Here is a 27,945-nt window from a genome sequence, read left to right on the forward strand (position 1 = left end):
GAGGCCGTAGGTGGTTCCACGTTCACCGTCCAGGGTTCTACTTCACCTGTGGGCTGTAGATGAGTGTCGGCTGGTGGCCAAGACATTTGTTGTTCAAAGTATTCAGCCCACCGGTCAAGGCGTTCTTCTTTGTTCGAGATGGTCGTTCCATTCTGGTGTTTGATAGTTTCACTCACAGGTGGTTTCCGGGGACCGGTCGCACGGATCAACCGAAATAATCTCCGGGCATTACCGGTCTTCTGGGCCTCTTCCATTTCTTTGGCTTTCTGTGTCCACCATACTTCACGTTTAAGGTTACTTGTTATGGGCTTTCCTGAGGATCGGTGCATCTTTAAATGTTTTCTTTCAGGAAAGTACCTTTTTCTTTCGTTAGCAAGTGTATTACAGTCACACTCTCTATATCCACCACCACCGGTGATTGATAGCTTGCTAAGAATCGCACAGCGTTACTGCTTAACTCTGACAAAGACACGGAACTGAATTTTGGGCGGGGGGTATTAATCAGTACGAGTTTTCCAGAATTCTGTCCATTACATTGTTCGACTCCAAGATGTAGATTTTATATGATTTTACTGAGCGGCTTCGCTTATTCGATACGTAATCTAGGGAACAAAATTTCTTTTTCACAGTTGTACGTTATTGGGACACCCGGACAACGTGGGCAACAAGTTAGTCTGATGGTGCGAGGATGGATCACTGACGGGATGGAGCAGGACGTTCCACCGACTGGCCGCATCGCCATTACAGGCAATTTGTTCACCGATAAGGACGATGCTAGCAGTGTGAGCATCTTTGATACCTTCGAAGGGAATCTTGACGAAACCATGGGAGATACAGAAACACACGTCAACTATTGGCGCCGCAGTCGCCAATATGTTCTTGATCGCGCTGACTGGATTATTCCAGCGTTTGGAGCATGCTTCAAGGTGAGCTAGCAATAGCGTTTTGGAACCTTTGATTTTCTGCAAAGAAACAAATAAAAAAATCGTTAGACTGTGACACCCTTCCGGTGCGTAGCTGCCATGCCACCCGAATCGAGAAGGAGACCTGGGATACTGCCAGGTTGCCCAAGCCTAGACGACAGAAGTCCAGGTCGGGTTCGAACCACGGTCAGTAAATTCGCTCTCTAACCACTGAACTTAATACAAGCTCGGTAGGCTGCCAGGATCAAGCTGCAGGCTGGTGACATCCGGGTCTGTGGTTCGACTTTTAGTTGGGCTTAGACACTCTGATAGTATGGCAAGCTGAAGCTGAATGAATCGGTCTTCGAGGGGTAATTATCACTGTTCCCTAGCAACCTATGAGTGTTCTTTGTAAGTTGTCCAACCTTGCATCTTATATATGTCGAGATTCAGTCAACGTAACATATACATTTTTCCAGATCAGTATTTGATCGTGGCTGGGAATGTTATTTTCCCTGCTCACTCTGTAGTTTTCATCGAAGAAGGAGCGCACCTTTTTGGCATTCCTCGGTGTTGACTTAAGCAGTTCATTTCCTAAAAACCTCAAGTACCGGTAATGCTAAAGAATGGATTAGGAACGGAGCAAACGCTGGCTCACTTCAATTGTTTAGAGGTACCACGACACATACGCAACTAATATCAGGTAGTCGCTTTGCCTTACAAATTCGTTTGTCAAGGTGAAACTATGCCGGCAAGGCTAGACAAACTGTAGCTCAAGGCGGTCTGGAGGCAAAGTGGTGCTGTCACCTGTATGAAAGCAGCGTCGTTTCCTCCAGGTGACCAGCATTTCCATATTCATGTGAAGAATGGTGCCGCCTTTCCCAGAGGTCATCCCTAAAAACCCTAACCACCGGCGAATCATTTCAACACAGCTGAAAAAAACAGGAATCTGGTGGCACTCAAAAAGCACCTACTGTTCACAGCAGCTTTACTCTCCATGCGCTTAGACTAGACAACCTCCCGAAGCCAGCTGAGTCAAACCCGCGACAATCCACGAAAGACCCTCAGCACTATTGCTTTCGAACTTTTAAGTCAAGGACTATAATTTCCTTCTTTGGCCTGGATAAAATCGCTCAGCTGTAGCACCCTTCCGGTGCCTAACTGCCATGCCACCAGAAGGAAGCAGGAGGGCTGGGATAATTCCAGGTTGCCCAAGCTTAGACAAGGAAGTCAAGAGGTGGAGGTCGGGTTCGAAACACGGATATTCCGGTTAGTAAATTCGCGCTCTAACCACCTGGGCCATCTCGCCCCCTTGGCCCGGATAACTGCAAACTTACGTGTCCCCGCTAAAAGTGGGCGTAACCGCTAGGCATAGTCCCTTCCATATATCAGTTGCAACTTTATTCACTGCCCATGAAAGTATGACCCGGCCTGTTCCAAATTACAACTTCAGCGTCAGGTTCTATCTCTATAACGGGAAAGCTACTAGAACTCAAGTCTTTTTTAAAGTAGCATCGTAATCTTGTCAAATAGGCCAACAAACTCTTCTAGCTCGTACCGTTAATTCCTTAATAATCGATTTGTTCTGTACTCATATGCAAGACCCTACTACGGCACTGCATCTCAGCACGGTCAAGGAAAACCCAGTTTCCTCGCGATTTACCCCCTGATCATCAGGTAATCCAGAGGCTGCACTTCATGGTCTTGATGGTTTGCATGTTGCGATGAGTATAAGAGTTGAAGATGCTGTGAATAGTTAGATTCCTGTGAACAGCCGGCTGTGCACAGTCGGACCGACCGGGTCCGTTAGAATCTTCAGTTGACAACCTCGAACCCGGGACCTGTTGGTTATCTCTCATTGCATCGCAACAAAGGTACATGTTATAGAGCACTTTGCAAATCGGTTCGGATGGCGAAGTAGTGATTGCCTAGACAGACCTGGTTCGCAAGGCAAAGCTGTCAACGCAGTGATGGGTGGTTGGATTTCGGAACTCTGCGTTCGGTGTTTGATTGTGCTTCGGGAAGCATTGCTGTTGCCTACTTCATGTATGATCTCTCTTTATCCGCCTTGTTAACGCCTCGCTGCGCTCTGCTACCCAAGAACGCACTGATACACCCAGCTAGAGTGGTTTTGAAGCATTAACAACCAGGCTTTGTAGAATTATGATGGGGTATTTCGACATGATTAATTTGTAATTGCATCATATATCAGTCACACTGAAGCCCCACAGAACGTTCAACCTACTCGCATTGAATTCGGTGTGGCCATTCCTAGATTTGAAGCGTGACTGTCTAGCTTGGAGGACGGATAATCTGTTAATGTTTTTCGGGCTTCGAAATTTGCTCACTGACCTCATTAGACGCAATTCCGTCCCCACCACTATCAGAATCGAGGTGCGTAAAACTGGATAGTCCTTATCCGGTTCCTCGAACTCTGAGAAGCCTGTGTAGAGACTGTAGATTCCGAAGTATGATTTTGTAGATTGTGGTGGGCGAAGCGGGCCGAGTGACAGTGTCGTCTAGAGACTTCCTATCAATGAGGTTCCCACCTTCAGTGATTCGAATGCCAGAGTTCGCAATACCCCAAAGGTACCTGAACTTTAACTTGGTTGTCCTCGAACGTCTGAAATTCTATAGAGGAAAATGTCGGTAGCTCAGATTACGTAGATGGTCTTTGGCTCGTTCTCTGAGCTGGGCAATTTGATTGCAAACGTTTCATCACCAGTCGAGGTGACATCAGTGCGTTATTCTGGAGCGTGGTGGTGCGTAGCGGTGGGTTGACGATCGTACACAACGCCTGGAATGTCAATAGGAACTGTTCTCAGCGAAACAGAGGTGGTCCTGCTCGGCTTTAACACTACCGACCCATGCATAAACACCTAAAGAGACCGCGTTACGTTCCTGGGAGTAGAAAGTAATGTAATAGCCATCCAACCGCATCACTTGAATAGTGAGTCGTTGTTTTAGACGGCCAAATGTGTCAAAATACGGAGGATCCAAACCATTGACAGGAACGGCTTATCCTGCTTGTTTCAGAGTGTGGTCATTAAAGGTGGCTTAAAAAGCTTGAAAATTGCCTTGAGACATTTGAGATTTACTGCACATTGACACGCAGGAGTTGCTGCCAAATATAGTGCGAGGGTAGCTGGCTCGTGGTGAGAGTCGTGTCAATGAAGTGGAGTAGGGTGGGAGTATTTGAAGGTGTAAGCTTGGAACTGTTTCTTACCCACTAAGCGCTGAGTCATGGGACCTGGTTGACAGCGCAAGTTGATCGCCAGTGTGACGTGAAGTCAGATTTGTGATTGTTAATTTCTTCATTGGGATACTTTTGAGACGCGGAAACCTACACAGAAGGACGCTTAAGGCCCCAAACCAAAACTTTTGTCTAAAAAAAAGCCTGAACATAAGGCGATATAAGTGAGGGCATACCACTTCTATTAAAAGCGTTTGATGAATAGGCTACTGTGGTTATTTGAACAACCAATACAGCAGCTTATGACGCTGCGTTAATAGAATATTGTTCTGTCGACCAGCTTGGAATGAGCGATCCCGGTTTTCATAGCGAAACTCTTAAGTACAGCCTAACTTGTCATATTCTTACACAGCCCGTCACATGACGATGTGGTGTGGTCTGTTTGTGGTGTCATACTTGTTTTTTTTATTTTTCATATTGCCTCCTATCTGACCATATTTTTTCCTCCTTTCAGGTTCAGCCAGAATTTTCCTCAACCCCTTGTGTTGAGCTTGCGTGATTATCCTCTTTTCTACAATATGATTTCCCCTGTCCAGTCACCAGTTTCTCACTATTATTCATTGACGTAACTATACCGCTGCGTAGGTCGACGCATTGTTGTCAGCCATCCAGGTTGCGTTTGGGTTGTTGGCTTTGCTGCGTCACGTTTTTGTGCTTTGTAATCGGACGAATACACCGTTTGTGGAGATTTTCATAGTTTTATCTTGTGATGTTTGAGCAATTGCCTCGGAATGGTCCCCCCGAAAACTTCAGCTATGGATCTTCTTTATCGGCGGTTAGATCCGCAAATGACCAACTGCGTGTGCCCGCTGTTCTTCATTGTGTTTTCCCGGTGCTTATGCTTTTTATTAAAAATATCTGTATGGTAACCTACATATACTTAAACATCTATCTAATTAAACAGCGAAGCTAATTGCGCTGCTGTTCAATCGACCGTGGCCAAACGGTTGTGTTCAACCACTGGCCGGAAGATGGTGGACTCGAACCTCTGAGTCACATGAGGTGCGAACTTCTGATGAAATCCAGTAAGGATGGAACAGCTGTACAGCGTTTCTTGGCTTTTCAGCATGGATTACCACCGAAAGGGAAATTTCATTTGAACCCCAGTATTCGTTTTCAACGAGTAGTAAGTGGGAACCCCTAAGCCAGTGTTTCCAACTGGGGCACTATCAGGAATGCGCAGTATTGTTTTGCCTCAGTGTGTAAAGTGCATCACATATCTATTAGTAGTAATATTCGTGTCAAACATCGGTGATGGTCTACCATATTTCAAACAAAAGGATGGATATACCATTTGGTCGAATACCGCAACTACGAGAAAGCCAATGAAGCATTCGTTCTGTCAATTAAACCAGCCTTCCCTGAACTATAACTGCTTCATTCGACCCCATTGTGCCTTGGAGCGACTTTCTTTCGCTAGGTAATATCCTATCCACCTAAAGGTTGACAGGTGGCTTCCGTAAACCTGAATAAAGCACGGAAATTAACGTTCTCCGTATGCGTAGCGCAAGTCCCAACCACCTTAGCTCTCAGTGCTGGATGCACTCCCTGAGTAGACTACCGTCTGATTCACCAGCTTTGGTTCTGAGATTGTCAAAAGCTACAATGCATCCTTTTATCCTTCCGAGGTAGCCAACTCTTGCAGCCGTACAACAGTGTATGAAGGCAGTTCGTTTGATCAGAACCATTAGTTTGATTCCCGAATGAATTTGCGCTTAACGTCGCAGATTGTTCCTTTTCGTCTCATTAATAACTGTCTCTGCATTCAATACGCATTGGGGATTTAGGGATTTGGTGGTGCGTGTGTGCGCATTTGAGCACTCCAGAGCTTGCATTCCCATGTTGGTAGTTTTTCTCTATCCAACCGGTAGATCTGTGTCGAAATATCCGGTAGTAGTATATGAGTAGCCCTGAACTGAACGAATATAGCAAAACAAAGTGATAACATGTTTGATATCATGGTACCTACGGCTTTGCACAACAGGTTGACGCAGGTCTGAAGACGTACACAGCGGCCGATGAAAATAAACCAGGGTCTTTAGTTTAACAAGAAGACATTCACCCGCTTTAGGCTAAAACTTTAGAATAGGCGAACGAATCATTCTCTTGAGTATAAGTTTGGGTTCGATATCAATGCGCTCATATGGTCAGAATATCCTATCTGTCTCTTGCATTCTTATGAATAGATTCAGTTTCTTTATCAGCGCAAGGAGTGTTTTTAGACGAAATAACCCACATGGATTTATTGCGGGTAGTGGCCATAATTCGTATCCGTCAGTCGAAGCTCACTAGTCATACGTGGTACGGTACGTGCAGGAATTTCAATCCTCAGCACTGTTTCTTGGGGTGAAGCCCGAGTCTAGTGCTTCTGGTATGATCTCAACAGGGTATTTGTGCCAGAAAATGAGAGGTGTGGTTCAGACGAGAATGGCGTGGATAGAAATTATGAATATAGCAGTTTGGCCAGTTGACCATACACTACTGAGAACTTCGGGTGAGAAGTTGGCATCTAATTTCATGTAGGCTGACACACTGGAACAGAACAGAACTATTCTGTTATGTTCTGTTCCCTACTGTATTTGACCATGGTCGTTGGTCCTGAGTGGCAGATATTCGATCTGTGATCGTGTGTGGATAAAATAGAAACGGTCAGTATCTCGACAACGAACGTCTTCCAGTCTATTCCACCTAAAAATTTAGACACCTCGGAATAGCTGTTGTAGGCTGGCGTTAATTCCCTTTACCATCCAGTTTTATTGTTTTCGTCACAAGGTTTCCCAGTAACTCATTGTTGTACGCAGTTAGACATCAGTGTTTAATTGTGCTTTGTTGTTTCTTGTTGTTTTTGTTATTGGCATTGATTGCATCCGTAGGCACCAGCCAATTGTGTAACCATTCCCAGCTAGTTCCGTCATGCTAATCCGGTCGAACGTCTAATCATTTGACTGACATCAAAGTATACACTGCTCAATCTTGCTGTGCTTTCTGGGGCACATACTTCCGATTGTTTTGGTACTCTTACCGCCCAGCTCGCAGTTGACGAAGGCGTGTGTTATCTAGAAACAAACCAAATTAGCTGAACTTTGTCGTTTCAATGCTCCCTGAGAGATTTGGTTGTCGGAACTATTTCTCTCTCATGCTACCTCATTATATTGTGGACCTCTTGACAGCATTTTAGCTAGAGTAATTCAAACATTTTCCATGCTGTCTTTGAGCCCCATAATTAGTTTTGCTCTGTCCTCATTATCAGTCTTCTGTTTGTGCAAAGTGGACAACAGACAGTCAACAACTTCCGAGAAACAGTGTAAGCTGGAGTTAGTTAGTCGGAGGTCATAACATGGAAGTCAGAGTTCCAAGGTTGGGTACCGGTAGAAGCAAACGAATTGGTTTGATGTCTGCTACGATGACATGCTACTGATAGCTCGACTGTAAGGATATCAGGTTCAGAGCAATATTAATCGTGATGATAGCTTTAGGATAAGGGGAATGCTGCATCCAAGTGACGTGAGAGCGTCGGGGATTATTTGTTACATGAGTACTGGTGAAATGGACGGAGATCTTATGGGTATGGTTTCTGGTAGAAAAATAAGGGGACGGTGTATTAGAACTCTTTGAGGACAAAAGTAAAAGCACAAAGGTCGAATTTCACTGCATTCGCTGCGGTTTATGCACCAACCAGGTAAACCACTGGGGTCGTGGATTTTACAATTGAGACTGATAACAAAGCTTAACAGAAATACTATCAGTGGAAGAACACCATAATTAAGAGATCCACTTGAGTCTCCCGTGCAAAATAAATTGATCTGCAAATGAGTCACAATGGAGAGAGGACAACTGGGAAAAATGGAGGAGTAAATTATATCAGTCTTCAGAATAATAGTCTTCTATGTAAGATTATTGGAAAGTTAGCGTGGCCGGTAGTTAGCAGGGTTGGACAATGAGAGATAGCGTAACAAGTATGATCGACGATGCTGAAGCGTACGGAAGAATGAAATTCGAGCAGCAAGTTAGACCACGTGAAAGCCTTCCAGGTGCGCTTAAGTTTTCCGGTCTGCAACCCCAACTAACCATTCTTGTACGTAATCCGTGCGTCTGTAGTGTGAAGGTAAGCTTGCTCTCGAAATGTCACCCGCCACCATTTTTATTTCCCAGGACTGTGGCATGTACCTCGCTAGGTCATCTTTTTGAGAGTCTGTCTGAATTCTGTTGATGTCCGTCCAGTGTGCTATTCCATCCGAACGTTAATTAACTCGCAGGTGATAATTCCAGAGGTTTGGGGGCAAACTGTTGTGAAAGTGATGGGGTGTAACTATTTGCGTCTGAGTAGGAAAGACCTGTGCGAGTTCTCAGGACGGAAAAGAAACTCCTCCAGAAAGGGGCAAATTGAAGAAGCGAACCACATTATTTCGTGGAGTAGGGAGCGTGGTCAGAATAAAAAAGATTGGGAGTCTCGCGTGAGAAGTGTCAGTGAAAGTTCCGCATGTTGGGTAATGTGGTTCGCGTAAACAGCTAAAACAAGGACTACAACTATTTGATCTTCAGGATAAAGTGATTTCCTCATGGAAATGACACGAACATCGGACACAGGATTCGACTCCAGAGAACCATTGATCTCCCGACTATTGCTACCTTCAGTCGTTGAATGTTTTTTTCATTCTATCTTCCGCGTACACAGAGCGGGTAAATCGAGACTGTTTACTTCACTAATGATTGGTTTTAAGGCCACGAACATACTCAAATAATGATAGGTTAGTTCTTGTTTAATTTTCGTGTTTCATGTGCTGATTTTCGCTGCGAAACATACATTAGGTACCACGGACATTTGGTCAAACTTGGGATAAGCATGGGCTTCCACAGACAGTCATTATTCTGTGTTTTGAAGCGAATGAGCTCAGTGCTCCTAGACGGTTATGCATGAAGTGGAACTGAACGTCACCCAGGGCACATACATTTGGTTAGTAGTGATTTTCTTCTCGACCATGGATGCATCACTATAGGCTTCAATGGAGTGAAGAGCCGTATCCGACATTATGTGCTTTACTTGTACCACGCACTTGTACTTGTACCACACTTCACCCGGACTGTTTGTTCCGGATAGCCGTCGTATGATTGGGTCTGTAGTGAAGTAGTCACAGAAGACGAGTGTTCCCTGACTTTTTCAATGAGCATGGCATCTACTTGATGATCCTAGTTAATTCATTCACGGCGACAGTATAAGCGGTTGCGTCATTTGCAATAAAGAAGTCTTTCAGAAGTATGTAAATTTGTGGTCGTTGCCCTGCTACGACTTACTGAAGAGCGTAGCCGTTCTTCCTCTGGATACCTTAGTGTTCCAATTGTGCTATCTTTCTGTTGAGGATATAATAGCATAAAATGTTTTACGTTTGATCCTGTTTGCATCTGCGAGCCATGGTCACAGCTATGAGTAAATAGTAACTTTTTTCTCCCAATGATCACTGTCTACGGAGTTTTACTGGAGCTTTTTTCAACTACTAGCATCATCGTAAGTGGGCTTTTGTTGTCATTTACGCTTGGTTGTCTGGTCTGTTGTATTGGCTTCCTATTGGCTTCCTATTTTTCCACACCTCTGTTTTTGGATAAATATAAGTGAAGCATGTCCAAGTTGGTATTTCACGGCCAATCAAGAAACGCTATTGCAGTGGTTGTGCCGCTAGGTACAAAGGAGTTATGGGGGCTTCGAGTTTGTCGTCTATCTCTTCAACATGTAGAGCCAGTTTTGACTGTTGCACGGCGCTATCACCCGCTTTAGCTGTTGCTATCTAGATAAATGAGCAGACAGACGTAGATGACCGGCATAAATAAGAAGACGGGAATGCTCGAATCACCGCTTTATTAAGTATGCAGTAAACGTAGCTGGTACTGTAATCGGAATAATGAGTAGGATGAATAATAACACTTCATTTTCCTTCACTGGTAGAATTATTGGAAAAGCCGACATTGGCGGACGGCAATGTTGTGTGACGTATGATATAAGGGAGGTGGAAAATGTGCGAAATTGAATTATAAAGATTTGGTCAGTAGCAAGCTTTCTGGTAATAGAAACGGTTATCCAAATTGCATGAAATTTTCTCCTTAATAAAGTGATGCGGGGACATTGTTGTCAGACTTCTGTTGGAAGTGGACTACATAAGCGTACTCTTTTTATTATGAACTATGTACTTCACTGTTAGTGTGTTCATAAGAAACGGGGGAAACTTTGGGGGTGTGATATCTTCAGGTAGAAGTAGTCACCGAATCGTCAATTCCACCTCTTCGACAGCCTTCGGAACCAAGTGACGGATGGGTTAAGTTTCATCTTGGTAACTCTGGAATCGAACATGTACACATATAGGATTACACGTCAGGACGAAACCTGAAATATTCATCAGTGATTGTGAGACTATAATGGACGCTAGATATCGGCGGAAGAGGTCTAATAAAATCACCGTTAGTCACTAATTAGCGACCAATAGAATGATGGAATCGTGTTTTCATTTCTGAAAATGCTGGACAATTTGATGGCTTGGCGTATTTTTTCAACAGGGAATGGAGGATTTTTGAATGTACAAAATATAACGTTCGGGAAAACCTGGATGATACAAAGTTTCATTAAGGTATAGTTGTTCATGAGAGCATCGCATCAACCGCGCGGCAGTGTCAAGTATCAGGTTTTCTCTTGGTCGGCACACCATGTCCTGATCGTCCAGTGGTTACTCGATTTGCGAGCACAGTATTTAGTTACTCCTAACTCGGTCGTTTTACGTGAAAGCAGCAACACGTTGGTTAGTAACGAGTTTGAAGGAATTAACATGAGGAAAAGGATTTCACTTTCGAATCGTTTCAATCACGATGTGTTCCTCCTTTTCAGTGGCCGAATGTGTACAAGTGGGAAACACTTGGAGAGTACTAAGAAAACAGCCCAATTACGCGTTCTTGGGACTTAGTGTTAGTAGGCATAAAGAGATCACAGTGGTTTCAGTCTCTGCGGCTCGGGTTTGATGGCGCTATTAGGCACTTCGTAGCCAAGGAGTCTGACTGTTTTGTGAGCAACAGAACCCTCTGAGTCATCGAGAGTTATACCCTATTACTTCACTACGCTAAGGGATCGCTTCACTTTTCGGTCATGCTCAGCTATATCACATCCACGGATAGTGAGGTTATCAGCGCAAGTAAAAGTGTCTAAGTTTTTTCATCCATTACTCGTTGAAAACACCACTGCGTTCGTTATTTCAGATGAAATGCGACGGGATTTACATATGCCTCCACAGGCCTCGAAGGCACCGTGTGGCGTGTCGATATGGGTTTTGGGTTGTTTTTGGTGTCGCTGGTTGGGAAAACTAAACTAAGCATCCAGGGACATCCATTATGAGAATTGTATATGGGACACAGCAGATGTACTTGACTGTATGGCTGTAACGGTGCTTCTTTTATGTCTATCGCTTGAATCGTCGAGGTATCTGGTTTGCTACGGAGACCTAGATGGATCGAATTCGCTAACCTCAACATAGGAGTGAATTCCATGCTAATGAATCCATCATCAACAGCACACTATCGTCTTAACTTTGCAATAATTGTCTTGAAGCTGACAGAAGTCCTGAATAGGGGTTGGAGTTATCATCAGAAGACAGTGATATCAAACAAAGAACGAGGTGGCTTCGTTTGTAAAGAAATTTTGAAGCTTTTTATGGAGCTCTGGGAAATCATGACCAAGTAGGACATCGGAGCACAAGTTCGGTAGTACCGAGTCTTAGGCTTTACTACATGTCCTGATACCATACCGTGATATAACAACGACTGGTAAATGTTATATTTGCTCTTGCAGCTTACGACCGTGACGTTCGCTTCTTCCGTTTACACTGCATGCTACGCAAGACGATGTGGCTTTCAGAACTGCCAGTGTCAACATGCGTTTATAATGGAACTCTGTTGATAAACAATTCTGTAACAGCCGGTGGCAAAAACCAGAGGTTGTGATGGTGGTGAGTGAAGATAACACGCCTTCTAAGGCATGGACCCGGCAAGTGTGTGGTGAAAGGTTTTCGATCAGTCCAATTGACACGTGTTGGTGTGTGGTTGTCAAGACTAATCATCCGGATCGTACTTAAATTCACCCACCTTCCCCCCACGAAGACCAACGATATCTACCGGTGGCGGTGAATGGTCGATCGAGGCACATTGGAGTGAAAGAATAAGAAACCAAACCCGAACTAATTTGAAACTCCCCAAGCCATCGGCGCAAGATTTCGGCAACCACACTAACAGACAAGAGCCGTTAATTGTCACTTAACACTGGTCTAGTGCGCCGATATGAAGACACCTCACTGATTGGTTCTTTGTCTGCCTTTAAAATTGGCAAACTATGTGACGGCTTATTTGGCTTTAAAATTGGCAAACTATGTGACGTGCTTATTTGGCCTGATGAAGCTTTTGTGTCAAAAGCGAAACGCTGCCCAATTAGCAACTACCGGTTGTTAACCAAACCGTTATGAAACGATAAGTTTGCTTTCATTTTTCCACCCATAGCACTACGGCCGGTGACAGTGTTTTTGACTTCGGGGAGACGTGCAAATGATGGTTGCGCCTATCGGCAGATATTGATCCTCTCGGTATATATTTTCAGAATGGCGCTTGCTTTGTACACTTATTCTAATCGAGGAATGTAATTCTGCAGTTTCCGCCGGAACTTGTCCTATGCACAGAGAAAGCTTTTTTAGCTCGCTTTGGGCTTAAAATTAGTCGTGCGTTAACTTGTTTGAAGATCTCACTACTTGTGAGTAGACAGTCGACTACCCCATCATTTTGGAGGACCGGATAATTACCAGACATCGAAAGAGTTGAAAGCACTTAGCCAATCATTAAAACACTATAATCTTCGTAGAAACTCGGAGCGTGAGCTAATCGAAACAAGGACTGGTCGAAATAATATACGTCGACGACTACCTGGCCGTGGGGTGAACGTTGAACCCATGCATCAGGTAGTCCACTTCTGCTACATCTACTCGTTGAGTCGCAGTCTGGACTATTCGCATCACTAATTGTTCTGGATTTTCCATCTCTTGCCAGATTTGTTGTTAATAAGCTGGTTAGCTTCAGCATTTGTTGGAAGGGGGTAGATATTTTCTCCGGGTTGGCACCAGGACTTTGCACACAGAGAGAATGCTCACGACCGGAACACCACCATTGGCTGTATGGAGCGAACAAGTGAACGAGCATATTTGGCCAATTAGTCATCCTATATATTTACGGTCGGGTAAACGACACTTTTTATCAAAAAGTTGTCTTAACTGCGCGTGACCTGGTAACCAAGAGGACCATTTGAATGCAGTCTTTGTCGTCAAATCCTCTCGACGTTACTGCGACCCCGATGATACTTTGTTTCTAGATTGGTACCGAAGGCCTGCGATACTTTCACCTTTTCTTGTTTTTCTCTGTTTTTTTTCTAAGTTAAATACTCCAACCAACATTTTGTTGTATGAAGCCCTCTGGTGATATGACAAACGAGTTAATTGTGGCTTTATAGGTGACCTCTCTGCATAGCATTTTATTACTTCGCAAATTTTTCCGCTTGGATATTTGTTTCGCCACGTTTGGTTTTACTAACCAGGTTGAATGGTTCTCCTACTTCAGCTCGATCATATTCGTCTGCTGCTCGCCGTTCAATTTGCTCGGAATTTGAAAAGGCCAGATAATAACCCATTTTCATGGTATATCAATCAAACTTTATTCAAACGGTGCAACGTGCCATTGGAGGCTGCTGCGGTAGACGCGTGTGAACTAAGGTTAGTTACTTGCTTGACAGTGACTGTGCTGAGAACCGGTTTTCTACATCTGGGTAAATGAGATCACGTTAGGAGCTAATCATCACTAAGGGATCAGCGTTAGTCAGGTGCGATGAATGGCCATGAGGTTGGTGTTTCCAATTTTTCATTAATTGATATAGCCGATATAGCTAGTGACGCAGAAACAGTCAAAATGAATAGTGGGTACTTATCGTCCACTAACAACGACGTAGCATCGTCCATTGTTACGATTTATTCGTAGTAAAAACTCACAGGGCGGTTTTTTGTCAAGGAGCTTAAAGTTGCTGATCAACCCTAAACAAATTATATTCTGAGCATGCTCTGGTTTGTATGACTGACAGTCTCCTGTGTTTACGAAACTGAAATACATCATAAGGATGAGTATTGGCAACCAGCTCTTCAGGATTCATCCGATAAGGTTTCTTCATTCTGGCTTGATTACTTTTATGACCGATTCCATTCGAATGAAATCCCCTTATATGATCGTGCAAACTTTTTTAGTACCCACCTATGGCTGTCGTGTTTACGGCTATTCCCTAACTGCCAAGCGCCGTGTAGTAACCGTGACGTCAACTCAACAAGTTATGTTGGGGCTAGACACTGAGTTAACAACTGGTAACCTGATTCCGTACATTACAGCGCTAAAAGTTAGGTTATTTTCGAAGCGGATCAATATAACCCACCAGACACACGACTGGTATAGAGGGAATTACAGCTTTTAAGTTCTGATGATTTAAGTACCCGACCTAAAGCCGCCGCCTCAATGTAGTAGTCGCCCTTGAGTGCTGCGATGATCTCGCGGTCTACATTGACCAGAACTTCGTTCCACAAGGTGCATTCATGCCAGGAAAGCCAAAAAGAGAGCAGTCGGACCAAGAGCAGCGAGACACTGTACGAAGAGTAATCGTGCTACGAAGCGGTTTGGGGGTAAATTCATACTGCCCCCTGCGATACCGGGTATGAAGGCGGTAGGGTGTTTCCCTCACGTGAGGAGCATATCCACATTACTAGACGCAGCGAGGAAGAACAGGATAGAAAATGATTGCCGTAAAAACCACACACTCTGATCGCAAGGCGGCTGATAGTGACTGCCGACGGGTTATTCAGTGCGGTCGAAATACTTCCAAATCGCACCTGCTTTGCGAAGCGGCATCAGGAGTGAGACAGGAATACCTACTCTCCATCGGTCAGCCCCATGTAACCAAGCAGCTCAAACTATTGGGTCATCACCTCCGGGCAGGGTATCCAAAGTAAGCTCCGCTGCCTCGCAGGTTCTTCGAAAAAATCCGACCTCCTCGCACTACCTTGTGAGTCAAACTTTTGAGTTAAAGGCTCAAGGCGGGATACTTTAACCAAACCCCTTTCCTCGGCCTGGGTAACCGGGAGGTGCCACTCGCACAGTGTCATCACCTCCGGGCAGGGTATCCAAAGTAAGCTCCGCTGCCTCGCAGGTTCTTCGAAAAAATCCGACCTCCTCGCACTACCTTGTGAGTCAAACTTTTGAGTTAAAGGCTCAAGGCGGGATACTTTAACCAAACCCCTTTCCTCGGCCTGGGTAACCGGGAGGTGCCATTTGCTCGCACAGTTCTGTGTCCAGTGATGTCCCCCCCAAACCTTTCACACCACACAAGCAAACTTTGTTGAGTTATTTGATTGTCAGTTTCCTGGTCGATGGGCCTTGTGCTTCCGGCTACTTATTAACAATAAGCAAAATAACAACTTGCTAATTCCACGAAATCTTTCCTGTACAGGAGCTGGTAGCGTCCATACTCTGCGCCAAATTGTAAAACAGTCGATGCTCGGTGAGAACTTATGCTCCCCTAAAATTGGCATATACTGTGTCTTTGAAACACGCATACAAGACCCTACCGTGTTCATGCTTTCCAAAATGAACTCAGCTCTCTCACATTTCACTCTCTGTGTGTCCAATGATCCAGAAGCGGTGACTTGTAGAATATATGACGTGAATGTTGCACTCGCTGGCCAAAACAGTCGTCTGAGCTTCTTGGAATTACTCGTACGTGGTCGCTTCGGAGTCGATGCTTGTCGCACAGACAAGGGAGTGACTTTCCACTTATGCGTTGATCGTTAACTGCTTCTGACTAGTACGTACTTCCAGCATAAACATTCGCATTGCGTAACCTGACGGCCACCAAGTGCAAATCAACCGTGGGCCCATTTGGATCACGTGGCCACTAGCCACCGGTGAAGAGCCACGACTCAAGAATGCCGTTCCTTCTGGGGCACAGAGCTTGATTCCGATCACGCCATGGTGCTAGCACGCCCGTGAGGTCCCCGCAGGTCAACAACAAACATGTCATTCTGCGATCTTCTGAGAACTATCGAGCTGAGCTGGGTCAACTATTCTCTACAGAGAACCACCACTGTACTGGTGTAATGGCGTATACTACTAATGGATCATGCAAGTCGTCTATGGTCTGATGTCCAAGCTCCGTCTTCACATCCAATGGAAGGCGAAGATTACTGTGGATTACTGTGCAGTGTTTGTTGTTCAATGAACATCCAGAAAATCCCATAGAACGCTTGAGAATGTTTCGATTTTCAAAAAACCTTAGATAAGTTTTCCTCCCTCGTGTCTACTGACTTGTAACTGTTTAGTTTATGTTTTCCAATAGTTAACTTCTCATCGAAGGGCTTTCCCACTTTCAGTGGTTGTGAGCACGAGGATGAAGCATTGAAAAATGTGGAAGGACTTATGCTAGTGGCGTTCAATACTGTCAGTCCGTGCTCTCTGATACGAACAAATGACCATTGGAAAACACCGAGATCGCTAGCACTGGCTGGTCCCAGGAAATCCACACCAGCAGGCAACGATTACAATGGCGCACGCAAAGCCTTCAAATGCCAAATAATGGAAGGCCTATGGAAAAGCCGGAAGATTTGGTGGACTTCCACAACACGGAAGATGCAGAATGCTTTCGTTACCGGAAACGGCCATACCCTATACTAATTGATACGATCGACTGGTCACAGGAAAGCAACCGATAGTGAAGAAAAAGTGAAAAGAAAGGCGGACCATTAATTCAATTTCAAAAAATCGACTGGAAAGATGGACCGAACACTTCGAGGAACAGTTTAGCTGGCCTGCAACAACAAAACCTCAGTGCGTACGGGCGAATGGAATTTAAACCTTAACCACGCGCGAGAAGAACTAACGTAGAAAATATCCGTACTGAAACAAGGGAAGTCACCGGGACCGGGCGGTCTGTATCCAGTTCTGTTCGAAGAAGGTTGAGAACCCTTGACGACTCATCGAACAAAGCTTACTGGTAATATATGGGGCGAAGAAAAATCGCTTGTAGAATGGGGCGTGTCAACAGTTATTCCAATCTTCAAAAAGGGTACACAGACACTGTGAAAACCAACGTGGCATCGCGTCGAAAGTTGACCGAACACTGAGGCAGATTCGTGAAAACCAAACTCGGTTCCGTTCTGCAAGAGAATTCATCGATCAAATTTTCACCCTTCGACAGATTCCGGAACACCGACACTGCTTCTAGCGACAAACACTGGTTGTGTGTGGTTGAAGACCGCCTTTGACTCTGTAAATACTCAGGCACTATGGCAGTGTCTACGGAGAAAAGGTTGCCCCCAAAGTTCTTGACCCTTCTTGAGGCCGAATTTCGCAGATATTTGAAGGCTTACACCTCAGTTCACCACATCAAGTGGTGTCAAATAAGGTTGTCCTCTTTCACCCTTCTTTAAGTTCGCCATTGATACGATTACGGAAGGTTCACTACCAGCCTCTAGGGTCTGTGAAGTCGGAAAGCTCCGAGGGATTCCGCTCATGGATGTCCGGTACGCAGACGACATGGATCTACTTAAATCTGACACCGTCGTAATGCTAACCCTGTGGTTTATCATGTGTTTCACACACGCAAACTGTAGAGTGCTGCTGCAGAACTTAGTGCACTAGAACCCGAACCTCATGATGGCATATTAGCCGATTGGGGTTGTAACTGTTGTTGCACCATTAGCTATCTCAGGCGTCCGGTAAACCTCATTAAAAGAGGTTAAGGTCCAAACACAAAGCAGCGGTTCATAAGCTTCTTTGCTCGATCCGATAAATTATCAGCCACTCTAGGTATCCTTTACCTAAACGACAGAAAAGTGATTCCTCGTACCATGCGCAATTTTGTTAGAAGACATACACCTTGATCATTTTGGAGTGGAAGGATTAATTCCCCCCACTATTCACTTGCTGGCGACTTACCTTTGCTTTTGATTTATGGCGGAACGCAACGTTGCGCGTTCAGTGCTGACACAAATCGGGGAAAATACCGTCAAATTGGTTTCACAGCCCGAATTCAACGGCGCTTGGCCAATTTCAAAAATACTTGAACTACTTCCGTGGGTTGGTGGTTATTGGCTGTTTTTCTTAAGAATATATAACCCTCTTCATGCACCTATAGAATTCCATGTATTCTTCGGGAAGAGTTTTCATCCGTGAATGATTGTTGATGATTCCCGTGAAGGACATTGGGTCGAATTTCACTCTTTCAGTTACAGTGAATACGAACATCTCTACGCTGCTCAACATCCCTGCTCAGGTGGACAAGTTGAGAGCTTTGTGAGAACATTAGAGTGCTATTTCTTCTTATTAGATGTCCACGTTTCAAGAGCTGAAAAGAAGTCTTGATAATTATCTTTTGGTATACTGGAATGTCTCTCACTGCAGTGGATAGAAGCCCAAATGAAATTGTTCACTCTTGAGTTTGTGATGTATAAATTCTTCACAAGTGAACTTTTAGCGGGATAACGATCCAAGATCATCGCTTGTCATTCTCTAAAATATATTGACCAGAGCATGGTGCGCATGACTGAACTGACTGATTTCTCGTTTATCATACGTCTTATTGATCAGATACATTTTGAGGACACAAGGTAGTTCACTACAAGTTTTGTTGTGACATCTCGTTCTAAAGATATTCCCTTTGATACTGCTGACTGTCAATCAGGTACAGGTCCGATAAGCTCTTAAATGTTGCAAATACAACCCCATATTGATCACATGAACCTCAGGGCTTATCCAACCTGTGTTAAATGCAGTGATTGGTAATGAATGAGCTTTAACAACCATCTTTCTTATGTTTTCACGCCAGGCTTGATGTACTAAATCCACACAATTCAGTATTTTGTTCTCACCTCTCACTCCAGTTTGCATTTCTACATCGAGACGGTTGTTTGGAAGCTGCATCGCTCTTACATATCCTGCTTCGTCACTCTTCAACGACCGCTTTTAACTTCAGCTTGGCATTTGTTGATATCTCGAAAGTATTTGATTCGGTTTCATTGTCTGTGACCGGTTAATATACATGAATGCTTTGACGTAACTTCCGTAACCAATGCGCCTCTCACTACCTGAAATAGTGTGCCAAAACCGTGCAGCTCACACGACCGGTTCTTCAGTGCCTCTGAAGCTGAACGCCGTGCACCGAATACACACCATCAAGTGGAGAGAGCCCACAAGGTCGCACCTATTCTTCACACTAATCCAATTGCTGGTTTGAAGAACAGACTCCCGTTGGAATTTGGGTATCACAAGCGAGCGGTAAGGAATTGTAATAGTGGTAACAGCACAGTATTCACAGGCAAGGATGCACTGTCTGCCAATTGAGGTGGTTGCACTCAGTCCATACACCTAGCCCATTGGACTTCTGAGAGCTAACCGTTCTCTAAACTGTGCATGTTGTAAGAGCAAGGCGATAAACTCGCCCTCCATCTCATCAAGTAACGATAGTGTCACATCCCGTCCCTCCACAAAGTCTGCTCCTATGACGACAGCCAAACGAATTTGACAGGGTTTTTGTTGTCCTTGCGACGCTGACTGCAGCCAGAAGCAAAAGCACAGGTAGTTTGCTTGCCCACTCATTTTCGTTCCTCATCTCAGTCTGCACAGATGCGCTTACTATCCCTCTACTGTTAGCATATTCTTACTTCGCTCTGCTGGTTAATTCCAGTTCTGCTTCGATAGTTAATGGGCTGTGGTAAGCTACCACTTGGTTGCTATCAACCTTGGGTTATGATGAAGAGCATTTCATGCTGGAAACCGACAAACGTTTGTCCGTGTGGAGTTATGTGGTGATGGTTGGTTTTATGGCCGGTTTATGGCGTACTCGGAGAAACCAAGAAAAAGACAGACAGTTTTTGGATAACAGAAAGCTTGGAAATCGAAGGAAGGGTGTGTGATGTCTTGAAAATAGATGTGAAAACGGTATGAAATCGAAGCAAATCCTGCCGAGGGGATAGGTCAAACAAGACAGAACAATTTCTCTTAACAATACCGTGAATGGTGATCGAAATGAGAAGAACGAACTTGTGAATCGAAACAGAAGTATTTCAGTACATATCTAATGGTTAAAATGAGAGAGAAAAATGAAATATGCTACGAAGATTGGTTAGTGAAATGCAAAAACGTGGAGACACGAACGATTGTCTGATGATGAGATCCCGAAAACATTAATGTTCGTCACTGTGTTATTTTTTAAACCATGGGAATATTCAAGAAGTATTTCAGCTCTGTAAATTTTTGTGGTGATGCCCACCCCTTACTCTATTCTTGCCACCATCCTCCTCAAATCAGTCGATCCGTTTCCTGCAGTTTACATTCTCTTACACCATCCTCACTGTTTTACCCACCATACAATAATGCATTCTATTTGGTGACGTACATCTTTAGTACCTCGTTAGCTCTTATGATGCTGGCACATTCATATTAGGGGAAATGGATTTGTAAAACAAATACTGTCCCAATTAGCAGCCTCCGATACATAGTTCACATGTGCCTTCAACACTGGGGACTCGGCTAGATTATGCCTGTTGTGATCCAATAATCGAAGATTATTTTCCTGGTCGCATTCCACTAAGCAATGTCTGTCACATCGATGAATTTTTACTAGGTGTCCGGTGAATCGTTTGCATCTTTGTCAACTGCGGCTCTCACCCATGTTTTTTTCAGTTTTTCGAAATTTAGTGATCAGTCGACAGATACTTGGGGAAACATTTCTTCATTCCTACCTGTCAGTCATGATCACGCGTGACATGCTCCGTCCAAGGAGAGTCCAACTGCCCTTTTCCCTTAGCGTCCTCCAATGAGTATTGTAATCTAATCAGCTTGATAACACTGTACTAACCGACAGTAATCGAGTTTTAGTCATTTGAGTGGAAGTATTTCTTATTGGTTTCATGAAGCGGTCCATCTTGACAACAAAAGTTTTCGCATGCACGAACCAGGATCCAAAATTCGTTTTCCATCAAGGAGTGTGTCCGCTCAAACGGCGTACCACCGTATGGTTTTCAGCCTGCAGAAATAGGATGAGTACCTCTTGTGTTGTTACTAGTAGGTGATGACTGCGTTCCTATGGTTAACGGTTCCCGTCTTTTGATGGCAACACACCACCCTGGCAATGGCTGTTGCCTTGGCGTGATTGTCGTACTTGAGTGCTGCCATGGTCTGACGTGCTGTGCTGTGCTGTGCTCTAAGACACGTTTCAGAATAGACAAGCCCTTAAAACCGCACCATATAATACCTTAACAGTTGGTTTTGACCAATAAGGTCGAGAAGCCACTAAATTCTACCAAGAGCCAGATGCAGCCGCAAGTGCATTTTTGTACGTAAAAGCACGAGAACTCTGGCATCCGTGCCTTACTCCTCGCATCACTGGAACAATCCAGTGTCCACACAATCACGTGGGTTGGACTTTTCAGTCAGTGGCTGCTGGATGGTTTCCCCGAGCAAACTTGTTGCCATGCATATCAGACCGGTAAGCCGAAGACCATGGTTGGGGCTCCAGAAAGAACCTCAATGTTTTGTAGGTTAAATTATGAAAACGAAGCCTCGAAGCGGGCAACTTCCCTGTTAAAATTGGGCTTCCCCTCTTATCATCGTATAATGTGTCTCCGAAAAAGTTTAGCAACGCCGCGGACCGATTAGGATGTGTCCATTCATTTAACCTATTTCAGATATCTGGTGCGGGAGTCGCGCTCTGCCTCCAGAGTACTGAAAGCACTTCATTAGACTAAATTCCAGCAAGTATTGATACAGTTTGTTGTTAGTGTGAGGAGTTTTGGAGATTTCGTCCTCTAAGCGAGGCCACGCTATGCTGAAAAGTCGGGAAGCACTGTACAGCTGTTTCCTCCTCAGTGGGAATTATCAGCAGTGCGCATCTCACGAAACTCGACAGAGTTTCGAACCGGCTAATTCCAGGCTACAAATTTGAACTCTTAACTGTTTGGCTGATCAGCGGTGTGATTACCTCTCACTTAGTACAACTCCCTCCAACTGATAAGCTACGGCAGTTTTCTCTTTAGCTTAAGATTGATTTCGACTCCACGGTCTCCGGAATATCAAGGGTGCCCCAGGCATGAAATTCGAGAATTTTGCACAATTTGGATTCAAGTGAAGCACAAGATTAACGGAAACCAGGGGACTTCGGCTGTCTTATTAGTGCCAAGAACGGCATTCCGGTTGTGGGATTTCAGGAACCATGTGTTATGTTTTGCTGAGCAGTAGTGTAACTCTGTATCGGTCCCTTGGCTTCCTACTCCGCCCACTATGGTATACCAAAAGGCACGGTAGCTCTACACAGCCCTTTATGGAGACAAAGGAAAGTTATTAGGACTGTATTTATAGGGTAATCATAGAATGTTCCACAAGGTCGTGCTAGAACCTCCGTGAGGGAGCGAGAAGCGTGGAGTCAAAGATGCTCGATCCGGACTGGCTGGCATTCTGAACAACCAGGGCATGCCTTCTTTTGGTCCGTGTCCTGCACGTGACACATGCGTCCAAATGATGTGATGTTCGGCCATTAGGGGCGGCTGGCCTCCGGACACCATGTGAGTTGTCATTGACTTGTTGCTTGAAACAATACGCCTGTCTCTCATACCTTGAGGGCTGGGTTGCATTCGAAGCGTTTTGAGTACTCGGATGATGAGATCACTCAGGTAGTAAAATATTTTAGCTAACTTAAGTAATTCAAGTAACTTGTGTAAGTTTTCAGCGCCTCAACTGATAGAGCTCCCGTTCTTGTTCGAGAGTGTTTCTTCTGTTGTAGCTATCCCAGGAAAGTGGTATAATTCAAGTGGGTTAAAATTTATTCCAATTCTCACAATTTATCCTTAGTACAATAAACTCCCTGAGGAGCGTATAACTCACTGTCCGCAGATTGCTATGTCAGCTGTATGGAGTTTTCTTTACTCGCCAGCCCCAAAGGCAAAGGCACACATCTAAGAAGTCTGTACTTAGTGTCGAGCATTGATTTTTTCAATGTTTTCTTGGAAGCATGGCAAGATTGCAGTATCTCGCTTCCTTGTTTTCTCCAACTAAACGCCGAAATTAACGACTTGTCAGTTTTTTAAAATGGCAGCAATCCTTTTTCTCCACTTAAGGTTTAACCTAGTTTCACCCCTTTTGGTATTACGTTCTACGGTCCCTACTACCCACCTCTCACCTTCTTCAGGCCAGGTCAAAATGTGCTTGAAATCGGCTTTGGTCCTGGATATGGGATCATTTTTGCAGCTGAGCGTGTAGCTCCCCTCACAATGGACTACCTGCGAAAGCAAGGCCCGCTGCTTCGGATTACTGACCGACTTTGGAAGCCTGATATTAAGTTTACCGAAGACGGCCACGTATCTGGTGTGGATATTTCTAACTACATGCTCAAGTTAGCTAACCGGTAGGTGCTATTTTGTGTTTGCCCAGAATTCTAATCAATCCACCTCACTAGTTGCCGCACGTACACAAACATCCCGCTCTCTCAGATCCCGCTGAATTCAGAAAACTGAGATAAACTCCTGTCCGGAACGACGGGACGCACGTGCATCAAAGCAGTTGTCTTCCCTCCGTGGCTGCCTAGTTTCCAGTTCCTTTAGATAGCTAAACTAGTTCAGTTCTAACTAAATGACCACGCCACCGCTTCCAATACTTGTCTCTGTCTTCCCAGCTCGATCAGTTTTCCAGTTGTAGCAGCTGGACCCAGAGTACCCTTGCTGCACGGCTTATAGTCTATAAACTGACTGACAGAACTGACCGCAAAGCCAGATGCCCTGATCGGTTGTTTTCATGGATAGTTGACGATGGACGCCACGCCTACAAAAATTCGTCCATACCAAAGCACACAGGCGTCTCGCCAAACAGTGGATGGGTAACCGTACCAGCGAAATGTTGAGGTTTGACCAGAGCCGTTGTTTTGTCCGATGGATGAGGAGCACGAACTTCCCACAATCAGACGATCCAATCGACCAATCATCTAAGCAAAAAGGCTTATCATATCAATTGGAGCGGCATATACAATCAGGAAATCGATGATTGCTCTTCGCCGCTTGAAGTACGATTAGCGATTGATGACTGCTTCAAAATGTGTCTCATAGTCCAGCGCGGAACAGCTGGCCGTGAAGCGGCTAGGTAGAGGATCCTTTGGAAATCACAGCTCTTTGGTCATATCCCTGATTGTTCCGCCGCATATAGTTGGGTAGTGAAATAACAGTACGACAGCTGTTCTGTTGGACTTTTGAGATCATCGCTTCTAGTTGATCACCAGTATGTGATAGTAGTTGCTGTTTGGTTCACCCTTTCGAAGACAAGTACCGTTGGGTTTATTTATTGGTTAGCATATCAGCTCCCTTCTTAAACTATCCGCCAGTCAGTCAGCCAATCAGATTCAACCAGTAGACAATCTAAAACTTGTCTGAATATATCACTGTTGGTGGTACCAAAACGCTTCAAAGTGCCCTTCCTTATTATGCGCACTGATCAACTTGACGGAATCGTTTGGTTTAACATTCTCTCAGAAATCTTCCTGTATGGCTGTATTCCATTCGGTACCTGATGGAGACGTGTTATTTTCAGTAAATCGACTAATGTCCTTCAGAAGCCGACTTCTTAGTTCTCTTTTTATACTGGTAACTTCACTTCGTCCAACTGTCCTTTTGTGACGAAATGACATCTTTGTGGTAACTGCACATCGCTTGAGACATTCGGATATTGTACTCGTTTGTAACGTAGGCTATAACGTAGTTGATAAGTGTGCGTGTGTCAAGCTGTGGTGTGCACGTATAAAACCACAGACGAGTTTAGTTTAATTTCGGTAGTTTTCACTTACTCGGCGCATTCGCAAACCGCCAGCCTAGCTGGGTTACAATATGTTAGCTGCCTCAAGTTTGTCTAATTCTCAGTTAAAGTTCTCATCAAACGCATCCTTCTCACAGGATCAAACGGATTTGTTATCCATGATGCTACTCAGAAACAGTAGTTGAAGACATACCTGCTTTACTTTTATTTAAACTGGTATCGATTTGAACGATACGGTGAAGTTACACGGGATACAAGGGTCGATTCAACTGAAGTCTGTGCATTCCAGAGTAACTGGAATCCTCCGACTGATTGACCGATATGTTCATGTCGAGAACAACTCTTTTGAACGTTAACACATGAACTCACATAACTTTTTATTTTCTTCAGGATGTGTTAACTCTAGGATATCTGCTGTCGTGTAGAACATATGAGGGACTGATATTTTTAATAAGCGAAATTTGTGTCTACGAGGGTCCTGAAATATATGAGTCAAACAAGCCTATTTAACCCATATGTATTCCATAGCACTGCACAAACTTAGGATATATTTATTCTTTCAGGTTCTACACGTGACAGACGCCTGAGATACTGTTTTGGTCATTCTCTATTATGGGTGTTCTCAGAATCGCTCGTTGAAGTTTGCATCGCTCACATCATCTTGTATTTTTATCTGCCTTCGCGAGACGATCGGGTTCTTTTACCAACTGGACTTCTGCTTTCGGACTATAAGTAATCTATTCGTAGCACAGTCCTATCCTTCAGCACAGTCTTAGTACGCACCGGTCGTCCTTATCATGTCGCGAGTAACCTGTTGAGCATTATGTACAAGCTAAGGAGCACAACCTATATCTCGGTTCTGTGTTGTGTCTGAATGTCTCCTCCATCAGGTATGAAAACATGGCGAAAACACTCGCGGTCTACTTCTCTCCAACTGTGTTTGCGCAGGGTCACTGGTTGGTCATTACAGCAAACCTTCTATTGACCTTCAAACAACCCTCGTTCGAGATAAAGTGAATCGGTTTAAAGCTTGCTTGACTTTATCCCGTGTTTCGTTTTCACACGCTATTGTCAAAATCCCATGCTGTACTAGTGAAAGGAAGAAGGCCTTCGCTGCGGAGCTATTTTTTGGAAAATGCCAACTGCAGAGGTACAGACTATTGGACAGGGGAGCAAAACGCTCATATACATCCGGCTTACAAAACTGGATATCCATCTTCTCCTTGAATGCGTCTTTCTGAACTTTCCTGGATATTCATTTACTGTTACTCACTTGCAAGCAGATGCTACAGAGCGACTCCATAAGCTCTGTAATAGGTCTCACTTTTCAAGAGACGCAAAGCGGATTTACGAGAAAACATACTACTCGCATGTCCCCATCAGTAGTATCACCGTCACACTTGTTCGTTAGCACTGCGAACCTATCCGTTTATGTTTTCATGAATCAGAGTAAAAGAAATTGGTTATAAAGTTTTGTCATGTGATGATTCATCCCTTGTAGTGGGGTTTTGACCTAGTGGAAGTATGTTTACTGTCTCTTGTTCAGATTGCAAAGGTTCCACAAATATGGACTGTTTTGTATTTTAATGAGGTCTCGCGCTTAGCGTAACGCTCTCCAGCAAAACGGCCCAGATGAGTGCGCAACGCTGGGTGCCAACTGTTCTTCATGTAAGCACATTCACGTTAAACGCCGCCGGCCCATTTTTTATGGGTTTAAGGTTTCGAGAGTCCGTTGATCTGACTAATCGTTCGAGACACTCCATAAACAAAACATAAGCTATGTATCACAAAGCATGCCGTATTCCCTCGGAAAATTATCGCGTTTTTGGATCACACCAAAACCATCCGTGTTCGACTGCTAAGTTCCAACTCTTTACTTTCCAGTCGGTGCCGAAGACTGATACCTTTTGGAATCGTCGATTTGTCGTTAAACAGCGTAGACCATCTACCTCAGTTAGCTTCGACCATGGATGCCTGTTTTCATGTGAACTGCTTCTACTACTGGCACAACATGGAATATGCACTTAGGAACATATGGCGTGTCCTTCGTCCAAACGGGCGCCTCGTCACATGCTTCCAGCCTGACCGTCTCAAGCAAGACCATGAACGTGGTTGGCTCCGATATGGTCGCGGTGATCCAGTTGCCTATGCGCTTGCACTTGAAGCGTGCGGTTTCAATAGAATCGAATGGCTGAAAAAACCACTTTCAACTGGCTCAGTCGTTCCTTCCGAGTGTATCGTCGCCCGTAAACCTCCCATCGAGCTTATTTCCCATCAGGTTGACACTGCTGACTGCAAATCGTGATCGGCAATTTGTATGTGATCAAACTATGTATTTTGAAATATAGTTACAACTCCTACTATAATACCGAGTTAAATTCGTCGAACTTGGATACGTTTAAGGTATGCATCGATGAAGTTGTTAAACATCCCAAACATCAGGCAAATGGTTCTCTATTTCGGTGCCCGGTGGTCATTATCGACGAAAATGGTCGCATTTTTCCTCAACTCTATTCCTTCCAGTACAGCCACGACCTTACCAAATCCAAATGATTTAGTTTCATCTCATTGGTTGTTCATTTGCATTCGGAAGCCAACATATGACTGTCTTGTGTGGGAGGTCAAAACTACGGTAGACAAGATCCAAATCAAGTATCATTTTTCTTTTCGCAACCTGTGGGAAAAACCATGACTGCATTCGGTAATGTTCCGTATCACCACATTACTGAATTGGATAAGGCGCAAATTGAAAACAATCACCTTTTAATGAGAGCATGCTATCCGAAAAGTACTCTTAAGTGTCACTTCACTTGTCAAACGAATAAGTGTTTCATATTTTCTATAGAGAACTCCCGGACAATGTAATCGTCCCGGAACTGCATTCAACATATAAGTTGACAT

General features: G+C 44.4%; 3 protein-coding genes across 3 annotated transcripts in view; 2 read left to right on the forward strand and 1 right to left on the reverse strand.

Moving 5' to 3' along the window:
• The window catches only part of T265_04162 (hypothetical protein), a gene marked incomplete at both ends in the record, with an annotated part of 16,274 nt that extends 11,258 nt beyond the window's left edge, over nt 1-5,016 (forward strand). The window contains 2 exons of the mRNA XM_009168832.1: nt 630-926; nt 4,610-5,016. Coding sequence (XP_009167096.1) covers nt 630-926; nt 4,610-4,654 — 342 coding nt within the window. The remainder of the gene's footprint in view (nt 1-629; nt 927-4,609) is intronic.
• Nucleotides 624-27,945, reverse strand: part of T265_04163 (hypothetical protein) — a gene marked incomplete at both ends in the record, with an annotated part of 40,816 nt that continues 13,494 nt past the window's right edge. The window contains 2 exons of the mRNA XM_009168833.1: nt 624-962; nt 9,448-9,504. Of these exons, the coding sequence (XP_009167097.1) occupies nt 624-962; nt 9,448-9,504 (396 nt within the window). The remainder of the gene's footprint in view (nt 963-9,447; nt 9,505-27,945) is intronic.
• On the forward strand, nt 13,765-27,402 carry T265_04164 (hypothetical protein; the record flags this gene model as incomplete). Its single annotated transcript, XM_009168834.1, has 3 exons — nt 13,765-13,934; nt 23,435-23,650; nt 26,929-27,402. 3 exons carry the CDS (start codon nt 13,765-13,767, stop codon nt 27,347-27,349), a joined length of 807 nt encoding a protein of 268 aa, XP_009167098.1.

This window comes from Opisthorchis viverrini, assembly GCF_000715545.1.
Source record: "Opisthorchis viverrini unplaced genomic scaffold opera_v5_67, whole genome shotgun sequence".
NCBI lineage: Eukaryota > Metazoa > Platyhelminthes > Trematoda > Opisthorchiida > Opisthorchiidae > Opisthorchis > Opisthorchis viverrini.